General features: G+C 59.4%; 2 protein-coding genes and 1 long non-coding RNA gene across 6 annotated transcripts; 1 reads left to right on the forward strand and 2 right to left on the reverse strand.

The window, feature by feature from the left end:
* Positions 1-332: 332 nt before the first annotated feature.
* SIRT7 (sirtuin 7) lies at positions 333-6,370 on the reverse strand. Its single transcript, XM_012656418.1, has 10 exons — positions 6,221-6,370; positions 6,016-6,153; positions 5,823-5,927; positions 3,754-3,824; positions 3,582-3,654; positions 2,833-2,931; positions 2,526-2,762; positions 2,300-2,380; positions 2,009-2,115; positions 333-898 (listed from the first exon to the last, which is right to left on the reverse strand). The coding sequence occupies exons 1-10, from the start codon at positions 6,311-6,313 to the stop codon at positions 700-702; spliced, it is 1,203 nt and encodes a 400-aa protein (XP_012511872.1). The 5' UTR covers positions 6,314-6,370; the 3' UTR covers positions 333-699.
* On the forward strand, positions 2,928-5,240 carry LOC105820029. 4 transcript variants are annotated; one of them, XR_001137991.1, is made up of 4 exons: positions 2,928-3,555; positions 3,730-3,843; positions 3,959-4,154; positions 4,294-5,240. It is a non-coding gene; the product is annotated as an uncharacterized LOC105820029 (long non-coding RNA). The 4 variants fall into 4 exon arrangements; XR_001137990.1 differs by having other exon boundaries at positions 2,928-3,046; positions 3,185-3,555; positions 3,959-5,240; XR_001137989.1 differs by having other exon boundaries at positions 3,959-5,240.
* A 3,530-nt stretch (positions 6,371-9,900) lies between the features above and the next one.
* MAFG (v-maf avian musculoaponeurotic fibrosarcoma oncogene homolog G) lies at positions 9,901-15,421 on the reverse strand. The gene is made up of 3 exons (XM_012656419.1): positions 15,366-15,421; positions 11,315-11,378; positions 9,901-11,227 (listed from the first exon to the last, which is right to left on the reverse strand). Exons 2-3 carry the CDS (start codon positions 11,348-11,350, stop codon positions 10,775-10,777), a joined length of 489 nt encoding a protein of 162 aa, XP_012511873.1. The 5' UTR covers positions 11,351-11,378; positions 15,366-15,421; the 3' UTR covers positions 9,901-10,774.
* Between the last annotated feature and the right edge of the window lie 2,584 nt (positions 15,422-18,005).

Below are 18,005 nucleotides of genomic sequence, written 5' to 3' on the forward strand. Positions count from 1 at the left end.
CAGGCCCCGTCCCTGGCCCCCTCCTGCTCACACCTGACCCCATACCTGGCAGCACCGCGCGAGGTGGCCCCGCCGCTGCCTGCTTAGTGAGCCTTTACCGTCACAGGGCGCCGCCCTAGCCAAGAGACTTTTTTAGGCAAGGCCCACGCTGCCTGCCCAGCCTGGGACTGGCGCCCAGCGAGCCCGCCCACGGAAGCGAGCCCAGGAACACGGGAAGACGGTGCAGAGATGTTTAATAGGAATAAAAAGGTCTGCTTAGCGCAAGGCTCGGAAGCACCCCTCTGCCGCATACCCAATACAGAAAAAGGCTTCTACAAAGTAACACGTTTTAGTAAGAAGTAGTAGAAATAGGATGAGGCCCTGAGACTAGCCTGGCCAGTGAGGTAAGGCAGTCGTGACTTCCTCTCTGCCAGCCAGGTCTGAAATAACCCGAGCTCCGCTGAATGGCGTCACTGCCACCTCTTACATAGAGGCCGAGGAGCAGGTGTCCTGGATGAGGCTGTATCAGGGACAGCCACAGCAGTGCAAGGGGGCTCCCCTCAAGGACAGATGGTTACACATGTCACGGTGAATATGTCACCACAAGAGGTCGTCTTGCTGGACCCCGTAGGGACAACCCAGCCTTCACCGTGACACTGGCTCCTGAATAAGAGTTCTGTCCATCTGCAAAGTGCCAACTGTTCTTCATCAAGCACCAGGTTACGTCACCTTCTTCCTTTTTGTGCGTTTGGTGCAGCCCCTGCCAAACCAGCCCCCTAGGATGGGGGCTGAGCTAAGTGGGGGACCACAGTCCCCGGGCGCGGCTTCCTCTCTGCTTCTGCACAGCGACTTCCGACTGTGGCTGCCTTCTTCGCCAGCGCGCAGGGGAGTTGCCAGGGAGAAGATGGGATCCTGCCACCTACCAAAAAGGGAAAGCTGTGTCAGGCAAGGCTGGGTGCCTCTCGCAGTCACAACCCGCCCCAGCACGGGAAAGCTGTCTGAGGTCCCCTGCCTCCCCACCCCACCCTCCCATGCCTTAACCGTGGCTGGGCTCTGGTTGGTGGCTCCACTGTTACCCAGCTGCAGAACAGCTGCAGGAGAGGCCATCTCCTTGGGCGGTAAAAAGGTCAGCACCCTCACCGGCTTGGTCTCCTCAGAACTCAGAGCCCTGGTCTGCCATTGAGTGGCCGTGCACAAACAGGGTGGGGCAGCAGCGGCCCCAGGGCCGCCGCTGTGTCCAGGGATGAGTCACTAATAACTCTGGGCCCCACCTTTCACACGTACGGCCGGGGGCATGTGGATCAGACCCTCTCCCCTTCCCAGCTGACTAGGGAGGCACGGCCTACAGACGACACCATGAACAAACCATGTGTCTGACTGAGATGCAGAACCACATATTATAACTTAGGATACAGATAAGCACCAATAAAGAAAATGAGCTAAGTTAATGTAAAAAACAAAAAAATACAGTACACGATAGGCCCACATTACAGAACACCACAAACATAACATACAAGAATTGCCAGGCCCAGAAGGTGAAGGGATCCTTAATTTCTTGAACCCTTTGATTAAAAGAAGTTACTGATTTCCCCTATAAGACCCTGAAAATTCACAGAGAAAGAAAGTGTAAACTTTTTACTCAATACACACACCAAGTCTAAATTATCACAAATTCTGTATTACGGCACAGTTTAAGCTTCCCCAAAATATGCCAACTCCCAAAACCAAGTGCACTGAGATTCTGTCTGACCAAAGCTGCCGGTCCTCTCGAGGCACCTTCCCACCAGGCTTCTCTGAGAGGTCAGTGGGCAGAACCCCTCTCCCACAGGGCTTCTGCACGCCACATCGGCCCAGGCAGGAGTGTGCCCACGCAGAGTCTCGCCTCTGGAGACCACCACGATTCAGTCACACCTCAGATACTGCTGGGAACACCTCGGAGCTTCCTCCACGCTCAGCTCACAAGAGAAGACAGACAAGGCCCACCACACAGAGGTGCCAGGAAGTGGGGTGATGTGCTGGGCCCACTCACCTGCTGTAGAGGGGGATCTCCAGGCCCAGCTCGTCCATGAGGAGCCGCATGACATCATCACACTTCCCGTGAAGCTTCAGGGCAGCCCAGTCATCCTTTGGGGTCCACTGTGGATGTGGAAGGGTGAGTGAGGGTAACACCTGGTCAGCCTTGGCCCCTGTAGGCTCAGTCAGTCCTCCCCACACAACCTCCTGGGCCAGTCTCAGGCCTCCGTGGTGCATGTAGGACGTCTCTCTGGCTCCTTGTTCTAAGGCCCAGGTCTAAGGACACAGCTCTGGGCAGCTGAGTTACCTGCAAGTTCACAATGTAGAGTTTGGGCCGCCGGCTAGGGGGCTTGGTCATGCACCAGAGGCGTGGATATTTCTTTAGAACCTGCAGACATGGACAGACACAGCACACACACACAGAGAACATGGTCCTAAGAGAAGGCTGGGTCTGATGCTGAGCTGGACAGCTCTGGGCAGGCAGGGGCAGAAACCTGCTCACTCTGCTCGTTCACGGTGTTGTCAGCACGTACCTTCAAGCTGGACCCTAAACACAGGATCGTGTCTGCTTTGCTGGCAGCTTCGGTTGCCGCCTCCCAGTTCAGGGGCTGCCCCAACGTCCCCCTCTCCCCAAAGTGCACAATGGTGTCCCGCAGCTGGGTCCCGCACTTGTGGCAGGCCCGGCCTGTCTGGTGTCTGTGGAGGGCAGTGCGCTCCGTCACATCAAATACCCGCACGTACTCCCTGTTGGGGATGCAGGAGGTGCAGACCTGAGGGCAAGAGAGCACGTGAGTGGACCCGCCTGCCCGCCAGGCCCCGGGTCCCCGCAGGACTGCTCACTTCAATGTACATGTTCCCGTGGAGCTCCGAGATGGCCGTGCGCGGCAGCCCACTCCTCAGGTGGAGCCCGTCACAGTTCTGGGACACCACGTGCTGCACCTGGAACGCAGGACAGGGCACCCGTCACGAGGGTAGTCAGGGCGGCAGTGAGACCACTCTGAGCCCAGCCCAGTGAGAGCTGCTGACACCAGGACCCCGCGGAAAGCCTGGGAAGGTAAAGCACACAGCAGGCCTGACCAGCAGGACTCGGGAGGGCTGTGTCCTCCCCTCAGCCCTGCCGCACTGGCAGCTGCTGGGAGGGCAAGCGTTGGCACTGGCCCAGCTCATGCTCCCTTCGCTCAATGTGTTTCAGGTCCCTGAGGGCCCAGGCAGACCTACCCCCTACCCTCTTGGGTAAAGGTGTTCAGTGGAGGGTCTCCAGAGATTTCCTACCGGCCTGCCTTCTGGCTCCCGAGGTCCACGAAGAGAAAGGCCACCAGCTGCTCTGGGCCGAGGCTGGCCCTGGACAGACTGGTTTGGAGGAAGGGCTGCTTCCCTGGACAGACTGGTTTGGAGGAAAGGCTGCCCTTTTTTCCTGACAGGAAGCATGGGAGGACCAAACCAGGAGTCCAGCCTGCTCGATGGGTGTTCATTTGGGGGAAAACCAGCAGGAACAAAGGAGACACAGCAGTCTACTTGGGTACCAAGGCGGCGCTCCAGACCTCTTGTGCCCAGACCCAGCAAGTATGTCAGCCACACTGGGGTCTTACCAGTTTCTGCTCGTGCAAACGGGCAATGCTCATGTGTGTGAGGGTTGGCTCGGCCTCACTCAGGTCGGCAGCACTGCGGGTGGGAGGGAGTGTGAGGATGAGGACAGCTGCACACTCAGACCCACACCGCCCCTCCCCACCTGCTCAGGAAGGCTGCACTTGGCCTGCTCACCTGACACTCCTCCCTTTCTGAAGCAGCGTCCAGACTCCATTAGGGCCCCGGTAATCTGGAATAGAGGCTGCCTGCATGTTCAGAAAAAAGGTAAGCCAAGTAAAAAGGCATCACTGTAGGTACTGGCTAAATTCCCACAAACAGGGAGCCAGTTTCTCCCGCCACACCACAGGCTGGCCCACAGGCCGGCTTCTTTGTTCCACAGGCTGAGCTGCCTGACCCCAGATGGAGCATCCCCCAGCAGGGCTCCTTCATTCTGCCTGGACTCCCCTTCCCACCCGGCCCAACTCAGCCCTCCAGGCTCAGCAGCGCCCTGCCCTCGCTCCGGGAGCCTCTCTAGCACTGAGCAGACCTGGGCTCCGTGACTACGTGTGTCCCCCACACTGTGGGGAGCTGGTCAGGTACGTGCATGGCCCCAGGACCTGGCCCAGTGCTCAGATGTTTAGCAAAGGGCGAATCTCCAGGTTGGGGCACTGCTTTGCCCAAATTCTTACATCCCAATGCTGAGTAATTCCTGCTCAATCTTTTTGCATTTTTAAGGGAGCCCCCGGGGTCTGTTCCATCCAAACACTGTTGAAGCAAGAGACAGATCCACGGGACCGCCAAACGCACTGCCTCCCACTCAATCTTAACAAAGGTAAGACAACTGCTCCAGATGAGATAAACATCTAATTTGCCAAGTTTCCCATCCAGTGAAACAAAATGATGCCGAGAGGAAAAAAACAGAAGGTATGCCAGAATCAGAGACTTGTGTTCCCTTCTGGGGAAGTCGTGTCCCTTCACTGCTGCTTAAACTCAGAAAAATGCCCACCCTGATCACTGGTTCTGTCGCATTCAAGAGGGGAACCTCAAATAGTAACATTCAGATCAAACTGATTAGGGGCATGTGGCTGTCAGCTGCCCCTGGAAGCTCTGTAAGAAGTGACATTGCTGCTGTTACATAACTGCGTGACTGGATGTGCACATGTGGCCGTGGAGGGAAGACACCCAAAGGCTAGAGCTCCAGGTTATCTATGAATTGGAGCAGTGAACTCACCTCACACATTGTCGCTCTTGTGCCTCTGCTGTTACCTTTGTTTGGAGTGCCTGGCCCCCCACCTTCAGCTGTACACGTCATCATTCCTTCAAGGCCACCTCCCGCAAATCCCCCCAGCCTCCCATGGGTTTCCTAGCTCTGAGACAACAGTGTGCATCTGGATTTCTGTTTCCGAGACCCCAGCATAGTCAGCCTTACGTCATGGGTATTTGCTCACATGCCTGATTATCGTCACCTAAGGGCTTCCTGAGTATGCAGATCACTTGGTGTTCAGCTCTGCTGGGCCTACACATGCCTAAGACTCCACACTTGCCCATCGGATTAGATGGACAATGTGCCAGTCCCACTCTCAAAGACACTGATGTCCCACAGCCCAGGATACCTTCCCAGTGAAAGGTCTCAAAATAATGCAGGGAGGCTGAGCCAGGAAGATCGATCACGTGAGCCCAGGAGTTCCAGGCTGCAGTGAGCTATGATGGCGTCACTGCACTCCAGCCCGGGCCACAGATCGAGACCCTGTCTCTATAAAAAAAACAAAACACAAAACGGAAAAAAACGATGCAATTCTCTCTTTTACCTGGTGTATTCGGATTCTTAACAGTCTCACTTTCTGCTTATCTTCCTTCAGATGAACAGAACACAATGAATGGGGAATCAGTAGACAGTTCTGGGCTGAGTTCTGCCCACCTCGTCTGCGGTCAATCGACTGGCAGGCCCTGATTTCAAGTGAGGAGGAGCCTGCAAGCAGCCAGCTTGTATTCCTGTTCTTTTTCTGCCTCTAACTCGCTGTGATATAGAGGTCAGGCATTTTAAAAGTGTTTATATCAGTTAAATTTTGAGTTGAGTCACTTCGTGTTTCTCTAAGGGAAAAACTAAAGGTGAGTTTTGCGATTCCGTCGTTACCCAGCTGGGGCATGGCACTCCGTCCTGGGCCGGTCCCCCAGAAGGGGGCGCCCCACGCCCGCCCCTGGGCGGTTCGGGCCCGCCCGGGACTCGAGGGAGTGCGCGCGGGCGTCCACGGCTCCCTCCCTACCGTGCTGATCCCCGCGCCAGTGTAGACGACCAGATATTTGGCGTTGCGGACGGCGCCGGCCAGCTCCCGGACTTTCCTGCGCAGCTCCTCCGGGTCGTCGCACACCTGCCGAGACGCCGGGACTGGTCACCTCCCCCGCGGCCGGGCGCCCACCCCGGACGGAGGGCTCCCAGCCGCGCCCCGCGGGACTCGCCTCCTGCAGCCGCCGCTTCAGGCCCTCGCGCCGCCGGCTCCGGCCCTGCAGCTCCGTCACCAGGTCCTCGCTCTCGGCCAGCAGCCGGCCCTCCTCGGCGCTGCGCTCCGCCGCCGCCTTCCTCAGGATGCGCGACACCTGCGGGCGGGCGGGCGGTGAGTGGCGGCGGCGGCGGGGAGCGGGCGGGCGGCCGCGCGGGGCGTACCTGGCGGAGGCGCTCCCGCTGCTGCTCTTCCCGCAGCCTCCGGACCCGCTCCGCCGCCTTGCGCTCCGAGCGGCTCAGACCCCCGGCTGCCATCGCTCCCAGGGGAGACCCGTGCTTCCGCTTCCGCCTCGCCCAGCAGGCCGCGCGCGGGCGCATGCGCGCGCTGACCCCGCCCCGCCCGCCGCGCTGCCCAAAGAAGCACCTGCCAGTCTTTTTAAAAGGTGTTTATTGATCATATACAAAATAAAGAAAACCTTATATATCACAAACATACACTATGTACAGCAATAAATACCCGGGGGGCCAGGCCCAGTGCTGCCCCTCCTGGACAATAATTTAGCAATAAATACTGCGCAGAGCAGGGATAGGGCACAGAGGCCACCGCCCCGCCCCAGGTCAGCCCCCTGACCACCCTACACGAGGTGCGGGGCCTCGGGCCCCACCTCGCATCCCCTCCTCCGATCTTGAACCACCCCACCCCACCTGATCCCAGAGTCCTCCACGCACACCAAACTGCCCTGGCTCCAGCCCTAGGCAGGGCAGGCAGGGGCTGGTAACTGCATGGACCCACCTCTCAGCGCCAGGAGAGTACAGGGCAGCTGGACACACGAGTAGCCCTTGTCCTGTTGCCCTAAGATACCAGGAGAAGGCTTTCTGTACCACTCCCATTTGGTTAAAGGCTTCAGGGACTAGCAGACTGAGGGGATGGGAATAAGGGTAGGGGGGGGACACAAGGTTGCTGGAGGGGCCAAAGCCCAACTAGGGTCACTGAGAACAGGGAGATCTCACAGTTTATCAGGGACACGCTCTCTTACACTCTAGATCAGACTCAAGGGACACCCACGGCATTGAAGCTGCTGCTCCAGGGGTGGGGTGGAAACGTGTGCGGATGGCCAGCAGGCACAGCACTGCCAGGACAGGCCATCAGAGACTCCTGGGTACACCCCTACCACTGGGTGGCACTGATTATGCCCTCCACTCAACAGGAAGGCGAAAACACGCCGAAAAGAATTATTCAGTGGCTTCTGGGGAAAAAAATCGTTAATGTGTTGGTTCCTTTCACCAAACCACAGCCTAAAAAAGTAACTCACAGATCCCAGAGCGGAAACGGTGCAGTAGGCTGTGGCTCCAGCTTCCCATATGTGGATGGGAACTTTGGCCAAGTGGCCACTCCAGAGATGGGGGTGGCAGGGACATAATGAGACCTGATCATTGTCCCCAAACAGGCTGCAGCCAACCAGAGCCGTGGGCCAGGCACTGACCACCATTGAGGCTACTGCTGAACGTCAGAGGTGTACACACAGAACTGAAGCGTGCAGCAAGAGCAGAAGCCTACAGGGAGGCCTGGCCTCGGGCAGAAACCTCAGCACAGGACACAGCCACCATGGAGCACCCACCACCCTAATGGCAGAGCTGCCTGAGCAGCAGTCAGGAACCATGGGGAGGTCTCCGTGGGGCTATGCTCTCCAGGAAGGGCTGACCTGTTCCTGCTGGGTTTTTTCTCTGAAATCTGAGTGTCCATGTTGGGATAAGGGAGGAGTTGGGGCAAAGTCAAGGTGGGAGGGAAGACACACATTATGGTTTACTTAGCGGACAATTTTGAGAGACCTGGCCTTGGCCAAAGCCCTCAATTCGCTGTGTCAGAAAAGTTGAGGAGAGAAGAAAGAAGAATACAACATCCTTACAGCAGGAAAATGGAATTAACAAAGATCAGAAAGACAAAAATCACATGTGGACACAGGATCTACTCTAAAGAAATCAAGGGGAAGGGGGTGGAGTGGCCCTGCAGGGGTGGCTGGACAGGGAACGGGAACACTCCCCCAGACCCAAAGAACAGCTGCTCCAAACCCAAAACTCTCGAAAGGCAGCATGGCCTCACCAAGTCCATAAGCTGCTTTTGTAAACCAAACCAAGGACCTGCGACTTCTGTACCTATCCTCAAACCCTCCTCCTCTTCCTCACCTACTTCCTCCTCCTGCTTTCTAGGTCCACAGCCTGGCAGAGGTGCTCAGAAATGGGTGACAACCCCCAGCCAGGACAAAGGTGGGGGCCATACAAGGACAGGGAGGGCCTGTCCTCCCCGCTCCAACACAGGTCACAAACTTTCTTCACCAATGAGTCCAACTCACTGCTGCCACAGCCTGGCTTCCAGCTAGACAAACCAGACTGAGGCAAGGGAGGGGAAGTCACTAAGTGACTCAGAGGCAACAGTCACACTTCCATCTGCGGGCTGAGCCAGGTATAAGCAGGAGTGTGTCTGCACACCAGAAGCAGCAAAGCCCATCCATGGGACAAGAGTCAATAGCACGCCTGGTCCCCACCTCACGGGCACACCGGGTCAAACTCTTAGATAAAAATCTTGCTGCCCATGACGATAAACCCTGTGCAGGCCGCAGTTTTTTGTCATATCAGGTCACACTTCTGTGCTTTTCAAGGGTCCAAGGCTCCCAGAGAAGACACCAGCAACCCTGCTGAGAGGCCAAGGCTCGAGTGGCCAGAGACAGGACTGTAGCCTCTTGCAGGTGGGCGGGCAACCCCCTCCCCACCACACGCCTGCAAGGAGCTTCCTGAGCCAAGCCTGGAAGGTCAGCAGGCTCTGGGACAGAGAGGTGGGCTCGGCCCCCAGAAAGAAGTACTTCCAAAAGACAGCAGCTGATCCCTGGAAGACACAGATCCCAAAGGGAGGCGGAAGAAGGGCCCAAAGCCAAGAGCTGCCAGCGTGGACAAGTGGAGAAGAGGGCCAAGACTGGGCCCTGGAGATCGTAGCCCTTGTCTGCACTGGTAGAGACGCCCCCAGGCCCTCAGAGCAAGTCAGGGACAAGGAAGAAGGGGCCGCCTCAGGGGGGTCCCGCACCACTCTGCCTGGGAAGCACCACCTTGCAGCATGGAAACAGTTCAGGGATAAGCGGCCCCCTGGGGTTCCTTGGCTGAGGTCCCACATGAAGCCTATGAGAACAAAGCTGAGGCCAGAGGAAGACGGCGGGGAAAGTTTGGCCAGGGCCCCCTGGGCACCCACAGTGACTCCTTGGTCCCTGCAACGCCACCACCCGAGGCCAGAGGTGGTGGGTGTGGAAGCAGCATGAGGGCCCCCAAATGGCCCCCAAATATCACCTTCTCTGCCACTGGACCAGCCCAAGCCCTAGACACACACTACGTCAAGGCTCAGCATAGGTGGGAGGGGCAGAGCCCCACGTCTGACTTCCTGGGGCTGGGGGCACAGATCCCCGACCTCCCACGTAGCAGGTGCCGCTGGGCAGCCCAGCCAAGCCCAGCCCAGCCCGGGTCCGGCAAGCCAGCAGAAGCAAAAACACAACTAAATCCAAAAAACAAACACAGAAAAACAGACACAAGAAGTGACACTCACAGGTCAAAGGTCACCAGAAGCACCAGCACTTCACGGCTGCACAAAACCTCACCAGGCACGGACGACACCACGGCACCGGCAAGAGACGGAAGCAGGAAGGGCGAAGGAGTAAGTCACTTTCGGTACAATTGCAAAAGATATCAAAGAGGATGGCCTCTGGTCGGCTCACGGCTTGGCTTTTTTTTTTGTCTTTTTTAAACTAAGTTTTATAAATAACGTCTGATAACTCTGTGTATATAAAAACTAAACTCCAACAGCCACAAAGAGGTGTCCATAAGTTTACAAGAAAGGGATTTTTTTTTGTTTTTTTTTTTTAAACTAGCAAAGTTTCTAATATACTTTCTTCCCTTTTCCATTTATATGGTCAAATGTTCTTCTTGCTTGTTCTTTTTTTTTTAAAGACAGTTTTATAAATACTCTGCAGCTCTTTTCTTCCTTTAGCTTTTAAACATATAATTTAATAACTTCGTAAAAGGAACTTCTCTCTTTTAAATAAAGGGCTATATAACCACACAAATAGGTCATGTAAACAGTGACACGGGACCCATCGCAGGACACACGGGACACACCCTTCACGTAAGCTCACAACCAGCGATTTGGTCTCGTTCAGCGCAACGCGTCAGGCTCAAGTGCCGCGGCCCCTGGCCCCAGCCACACACCCCCCCCCCAGCACCTGCTGCACCCAGGCTGGTGGCACACCCGCTCAGGGCACTCACCAACACCCTACTCCTCAGAGCAGGGCCCATCTCTTTCGGCTGGGCTGAGCCGCCTGAGCGCGGAGGGCAGACGGGAGCCCTCCCCACTTGGGGACACGCAAGGCCGGGGGCTTGCTCAGGTATGCGAGCACTTGCTCCTGCATTCTCACGGTGCCCGCTCTGGACTCCAAGCCTGCACGGCCTTGGTACAAAGAGGGTTGCGGAAACCCCACATCACCGTCACCGCCAAACTGACCAATCCCAACGTACAAAACACACGACGACAACTAGATCAAAGGGGCTCAGCCCAGTGCCCCTGGGGTGCAGGTTGTGCTTTGCAGGGAATGAAGGGGGGCGGGGAGGTGAGAAGAGAAGGGAAGAGAAGGGAAGGGAAGGGAAGGGAAGAGAAGAGAAGGGAAAGAAACGGGGCTGCCGAATTCACCACGCGCCTAGTGGCCCCTCAAAGACCCGCCTGGGCAAACACGCCGCGTATCCCTACGACCGGGCGTCCGTCTTGGACTTTACTATTGTGATGACACTGGTGGCGGCCACCTTGCCAGGGACGAGGGGCCCCAGGCCAGCAGCAAGGGGGCCCCGGGCCGGTGCCACAGGGCTGCGGGCCACGGTCCTGGCGAAGTTCTGCAGGGCCTCGTATTTGGAGCGCAGGGCGTCGAGCTCCAGCTTCATGCTGGCGTTCTCGGAAGCCAGCTTCTCCACCTCCTGCTGCAGCTCCGCCTTCTGCTTCTCCAGCTCCTCCTTCTGGGTCACCCGCTTCACACGGCAGCTGGCAGCGTAGCCACGGTTCTTGAGCGTGCGCCTGCGCTGCTTCAACTGGATGATCTCCTCCTTGGACAGGCCCCGCAGGTGCTGGTTCAGCTCCCGCACCGACATGGTCACCAGCTCCTCGTCTGTCAGGCTGGTGCCATTCTCACCCGGCTCCCGCTTCACCTGGGGGTGGCACAGCACACAGGTCACGGCCAAGCAGGGTCGCCTCCCCATGCCACTGAGCCCAGAACACCCTTCCCTGCTGCTCACCTTCAAGGCCTTGCTTCCTTTATTGGGGGTCGTCATAACCCGGGGGCACAGCGAGCAGGCACTCCTGCAAGACACAGAGCAGAGGTCAGGACCCCAGAGACCACCCCAATTCTCTCTCTCACACACACACACAGGAGCCTGCTGCCCAGGTGCCCAGCCCCCAATACCTGACTGGAGAACAGCCCTTGGCCTTGCCTCTCCCAAGCTGAGCTTCTCCCTGCCCACCCTGCCACTAAGGAACCAGGTGGGATGTCAGGAAGGCCCGATGGGGGAAGGGAAACTGAAGGCTGGAAGGGAGGCAGAGCAAGACAGAGGGGCTGGGGGAGAGTTTAAGAGGAATAAGATGCAGGAGGGGCAAGCCTAGAAGGAAGCCAGGAGCTTTAAAAATAACCCCAGTGCTGCCCCAGAGCTCGGCTGTTCCTGGCGAGTCACGCTGACTCAGCACATCGCTGCCTCCCTCACCCGGCGCTGGCACTCCCCAGGCCCTCCAGCCAACAGCGCTGCAGGAGGGCCACAGCCCTACAGCCTGGCCAACAGCAGGGACCCTGTGCATGCATAGTCCAGCGTCCCACCTCCTATAGCTGCCTCCCCTAAGCCAGCCTGGGACAAAGCCCCCACTGCCTCGGAGGCTCAGGGGGACTGTCCCCACCAGGGACTCCGACAGAGAGGAAGATGCGGGGCAGTTCTGATTCTCCCAGAGACTTCTAACTTTGAAGAGCTAGGAGTGGGTTGCCCAGCAAGCTCTGGCTCTGTTGGCAGGATTGGCTGGGGAGTTCCCCACCTTGGAAGTAGCAGGCAATCCAGCTAGGAGGAGTCTGGCCAAAGGCCCCTCCAGCCCTCTCTGCCCTCCAGCCCTCTCTGTCCACCTCCTCCACTGATGGAGTAACCATCCTGCCACAATTGGTTGCAGCATCTTGCACCCTGCCCCACCCCACCCAGGGTGTTTCACAAGGGCCCACGATTAGCCCCTGGGGCCTGCTCAGCTGGAGACAGGGGTGGTCAGCCCCTCTGGTCACTGACTGTGCTCTGGCCCCCGCCCAGCTTGGTGCCCACAGGGCCAGGGAACAACAAAAGGGCTGGGAGGCCAGACCAGACAGCCAACTGCCACCCACTCAGTTGTCCCTCCAGCCCCTGACCTCACATTCTGCTTTCTGAAGCCCTGCCAAGGACACCTCCTCCCAGAAACTCATCTCGGATTATGGGCTCAGTCCACTCCCCACTAGACCCTTGGGCAAAGACTGCCCCACCACCATGCTCCATCCCCTCCTTCCCAGGTTAGAGGCAGGCAGGAAAATGGCTGGAAGAGAAGACACCCTGCAGTCCCCTGAGGAGCTGAGTGCTTCGGGCAATTCTGGCCTAGGGTAGAGAGTTCTCCCCTCATCAGCTGTGCTGAAGTGTGGGCTGGCTAGGTGGAGGCCTATGTTCCCACCAGGTAGAGACTCCACCTCCCCCGGTCTTGCACCAGGAGGTGGGCTATGGGCAAAGAGTAGGGAAGGAAGCCAGAGACATCTCCCCACTGCCAGGCCACCAGGAGCCTCAGACACAAGACCCCACGGCTCCAGCCACCGGATTCTTCCAAATCAAAGGAAGAGGAAGACCCAAGCTGGAGGTGAGAAGGTCCGCTGGAGGTGTCTTTCCTGCAAGCTGGCCCCATGCCTGCCCCAGGAGCCAGCCCTCAAAGCCAAGCCCCGAGGGGCTCCCCAGCCTTGAGCACAGGTCCAGGTGGAGGGATCTGCTCTGGCACTAGCTTCTCCCCCCATAATCCCCCCACCTGACTGCTATGCACAATGATATAATGGTGACTTCCTGAAGAGATCACACAGAAAAGTGCCGAGTGAGGCGGCTGGGAGCTGAAAAGTGCCTCCTCGACAGATTTCGCCCTGCGCAGAAGGCCTGAACTCAGCACAAGTGCAGCCAGTCGCCTCCTAATCAAAGGTGGGGGGGGGGGGGTGCAGTGGGGGAGGGGCATGGCTAAGCAAGCCAGGGCCTCCAGCCTCCTTGCCTGGCCTTTGCAACCCCGGGATTCACACTGCCCAGGCAGAGACAACTGACGAGGATGGCTGGGAGGGATGCCCAGGGCACCTCCTGAAGTCAAAGGAAGGGGATCCCACAAGCCGAATCAAGAGACCGGCCTCCCACCTCAGCCCACCTCCTGGTACTGAAGGGTGGTCAGAGCTGGGGCCCTGTCATCCTTCACCCTCTTCTACCCCCGAGGCAGAGCCCACCTCATGGAGGAGGCACTCAGGCTGAGAGCAGGAAGGGAAGGAGGTTTGGGCAGCTCTATCCCCTTCTGCTGGAGCATGGACACTAGGCAGGAGGCCAGCCTCGCTCCTTTGTCCTGGCCTGCAGACTCCAGCAGCCAGAACTCCGGGCTAGGTGTGGCCTGGACACTCTGGCACCCCGGGGCAGGTGGGTCTCACTCTTGCCTGCCCTCCACACCCACCTCTCCTCCAGAAGCCCTCAGATACCAAAAGTCGCTCTTTGAAAAGAATCTAAAACTTCATTTCCACTGAGGCCTAAGTGACTGAGAAAGCTTGAGAAAACACCGCTCCAGGACCCTGCATATTCCAAGGGCGTAAAATTCCAGCCCAGAGATCAGCTGAAGTGCTAAAACATCTGGCATCTGTAAGCCCAGGGCCCAGTGAGAGAGTGTGCTGCGTGTGTGCTGGGGGGGCCATCCTGAGGGCAAACCACAGGGTCAGCCTAACCTAGTTACAAACCCCTCCTAGGAACCACCCATATGCCCCAGGAAGGTGGCTCTGGCCACACCACCCTCAGGTTGTCATTTTCTTACGAGTCCTGGGCCAGACGCCCAGCAGGGTCACACTCTCTTTGCTAACTTCACGAAAAGACACCACCTCAGGTGGGGACAATTTTGGGATGACTGGGAGCTGCATTCTGCCACCCGGTGCCATCCACACCAGCCATCGGCTGCACCCTCAAAGCTCCCACCATCTGCAGCCTCAACTCAGAGACCGAGGCAGCTGGGGAGAGAGGGAGGGCTGCTCCCCTGCTGTCTACACTTGACCTTAGCCAACCGGCCTAGAAGTGATTCTCCCTGCTAAGTCCCGCTGCCTCCTCCTCGCCCTGCCCACTGTCACCCAGGACTTTCCCCCACCGCCTCCCTGTCTGGCCAGGGGCTGCCGGGCTGGCCCAGCCAGGCCAGTCACAGGGAAAGCCTACTTCCCCGCCCGGCCAGCACGGCCCACCTAAGCTCCTCCCCTCCTTTCACTCAGGGAACTATTTCCCAGTTTGGGAAACGGCCCCAGACCGCGACCAGGACCAGCTGCCTGAGAAGAGCTGCCTGGGAGGGCGCGGCAAGGCTTCACCTTCGGCCCCGAGAGAAAACCCGCCACGAGCCCGCTCCACTTCCTCCTGCCACACTCTGGCTCAAGTGGAGCGCGCGGCCCAAACTTGCACTGGCGCCCCCGGCCCCGGGGCCCGGCCCCTCCGCCACAGCCCCACGCGCGCGCGTCCGCCCGCCGGCCGGCCCTTCAGTCCCCGAGGCCCTCGCGCCTTTCCCCCCCGGCACCAGCTCGAGCATCGAGTGACCTCATGCTGATGACTCAGCAAGTCTCCCCCGGGCCCTGGCACGCGAGTGACTGAGCCGAGCCGGCGCGAGCGGGGTCTCCCCGGCCGCCCCCCGCGCGCCGCCTGCCCCTCCCCGGCCGCGCCAAAGACCCCTGAGCGCGGGCAGCGCCGACGCGGCCACCTGAGGAATCCGCGGCGCCGGGCCCGGCCCCCGCGCGGACCCCGGAGCGCCCCGCTCAACCCCACCCTTTCCTTCCGCCGCCCCGGCCGCCCCTCCCCCAGGACGCCCGGGCCTCCGCGAGTCGGCTCCGCACACGCCCGGCCCGCGCGCCGCCGCCGCCCGCGGCCCACCCCGGCACCCGGGCGGCGGGACCGGAGCCGGCTTCCGGCCGGTGGGGAAAGCGAGGCACGGGCCACTGGCAGGTGCGCGCAGACCCAGAGCCAGGAACCCGCGGCCCTCGGCGCCGCGGGAGGAGCCCGGCCCCCGCCCCTCGGCCCGCCGCCCCCCGCCCGCACTTACCACACTGCGGGCCCGGCGGGCCGAGGTCGGCGGGACGAGGCCGCGCGCTCCGAGGCCGCGCGGGGCGGGGGCCGGCGCGAGGGGTCCGGGCCCGGGGCTCAGGAGGGATGGCCGCCTGGCGGGCCGGGCCGAGCGCGCTGGGAAGGCCGGGCCGGACCAGGCTCGGGATCCGCCGCCGCCGCCGCCGCTCCACAGACGTCACATGATGTTTGGTCACGTGGGCTCCATTCATGAAGCGGCGACGCGGCCAGCGGGCGCTTAAAGGGGAAGGCGGGGCGAGTGCTCCGCATTGCGCCTGCGCATCCCGGCGCCGTCGCCCATGGCAACGCGCCCCGCGCTCCGCGCCCGGGCGGGTTCTCGCGGGCCTGGCTACGAGTCCAGGGGCCTCGAGGCTGCGTTGTCCTCGCCGTCCAAGGCCACGACCGAGGCCTAGGGGGCCGGGCGCGGGCCGTGGCTCTTTGAGGCTGCACCGCCGGGTCCCGCCTCGCGCTCCGTCCCACAGGGCGCCGCGGGCTGCACCCGGAGCTCGCCGGGGCGGCGCGTGATGGCGCCGGCTGCGGTTGCAGCCAGAGTGCCGCGTGAACGCACCTTTCCTGTCCTGTTTCTTCCGCGTCTGGAACGTGGCTCCTGGCCCACGTCTGCCTCTGCGCTCTCCGCGCGGGCCCTAGCTGCTGTTGAAAACTCCCAGGGGAGGGCGACCCAGGGAAAGAAGAGAACCTGGAGGTGTCCACTTTCCACTTGCAGTTTCTGGACTTCCTACCCACCTCTCTTCCCCTCTCAGGTGTAAAGCCAGGAAGGGTGACCCACCCCGCCAGGCTGGTGAGGTGACAGATGGAGAGGCAGGGACAGGCTGTGTGGATCCTCGCGGGATTCAGCGCCAGTACATGAACGACCATGGTATGACAGAGGCCAACCCTAAAGCCCTGGTGCAAAGGCATCAGAGGCGTCACTCGCCAGCCCCTGCCAGCCACTTCCCTCTGAGTCCTACAGCACGTGTCCCCGTGTGCTCAGGAGGCTGTGTGTGGTTCTTGCCATTATGTGCTCCTGGCAGGAGTAGATAGCAAGAGACCTCTATCTCCCCCATCCCTGCACTGGGTGTAGCGGAGCCTCACAGAATAAAGGGGCTTAATATGCCAGTCGCATGACTTCTAAAGTCCTCCACTTTTTTTTTTTTTTTTGAGACAGGGCCTTGCTCTGTCACTTGGGCTGGAGTGCAGTGGCGTCATCATAGCTCACTGCAGCCTCCCACTCCTGGGCTCGAGTAATCCTCCTGCCTCAGCCTTCTGAGACTACAGGCATGTGTCACAATGCCCAGCTAATTTTTCTATTTTTGGTAGAGACGGGGTCTCACTCTTGCTCAGGCTGGTCTCAAACTCCTGAGCTCAGGCGATCCTCCCACCTTGGCTTCCCAGAGTGCTGGGATTACAGGCGTGAGCTACCGCGCCCAGCTCCTCAACTTTTTTTTGTTTTTGTTTGTTTGTTTTTGTTTTGTTTTGTTTTTTTTGAGACAGAGTCTCGCTTTGTTGCCCGGGCTAGAGTGAGTGCCGTGGCGTCAGCCTAGCTCACAGCAACCTCAAACTCCTGCCAGCTCCTCAACTTTTAATGCGCAGAAACAGCAAAGATTGCTCTGAGGCCAAGAGTGCTGTCCTGCTTTCTGCCTCTTGCCCCTCATGCTCCTCGCCACTGGGTGCTGGCTGGAGTTAGAGTGTCTGCTCAGTGCGAACAGGAAGTCCTGCATTGCTGGGCTGTGAGGACCAAGTCCACCCACCAGGGTCCTGGCAGGCCACCCAGAGTCACGTCAGGACCCAGCTGTTGAATTGCACCTCCCTGTCCTTGGTGCCACACAGCTGGAGCTGGGACCACAGTGCCACCAGGAGACACACGGGAAATTGGTCCTGGGCCTGAGGGCAGCCACCAGGGTGGACGCGTACTGGGCTAACTCCCACTTGTGTTCCCGCACTGGGCTCCATGCTCCTCACAGGACCAAGTCTGGTCTTCATTAACACATCGGAGCCCGCTGGGAGGCCAGTTCCTGAATCATCTTTACCGTCGTGCTTTCTGCCACCCTTGGGAAGGAGTCTTGCTCCTCCCCTTGCTGGGCAGTCACAGTGATGCCCCGGACCAGCAGGAGGACACTCCAGGAGGCTCCCTGGCTGTCGCCTGCCCTAGAAGTGTCTTCAGGGTGGATAGGGTGCTGACCACCTGCAGAGAGCAGATGGTAGGTGTGTTTGCACATGTAGGGAGAGGAGGTACGGCATTGGAACGGCTCAAAACACCAAGATGGTCTGCAGTTGGTAAGGGGCAGAGCTGGCCGTGGCATACAAGTCTCACCTGTCCTACAGTCTCCTGGCCGGCTACCCACACGGAGTCCGGGACACTTGTCCCTGGAAATAGTGTCGCAGCCTTGCTTGGGCCAAAGCCCATAAGGCTACTATAGTGGCTAAAGGCTATTCTGTTGAGAAGCCTGGAGATTTTAGGGCATCCTCACTCCACACGGTCATCTCCACCCCCAGCTTCCATAGCTGCTTTCCAGGGGCAGCCACCCAGGCCTGGCTCGCTGGTCTGGATTTCTCTGCACCTCCAGCACCTCGGTTCCTGATGCAGCCGGTGCTGCCCTCCCACAGGCACCTTCCCAAACAT

This window comes from Propithecus coquereli, unplaced genomic scaffold (assembly GCF_000956105.1).
Source record: "Propithecus coquereli isolate 6110/MARCELLA unplaced genomic scaffold, Pcoq_1.0 Scaffold501, whole genome shotgun sequence".
In the NCBI taxonomy this organism is placed as follows: domain Eukaryota; kingdom Metazoa; phylum Chordata; class Mammalia; order Primates; family Indriidae; genus Propithecus; species Propithecus coquereli.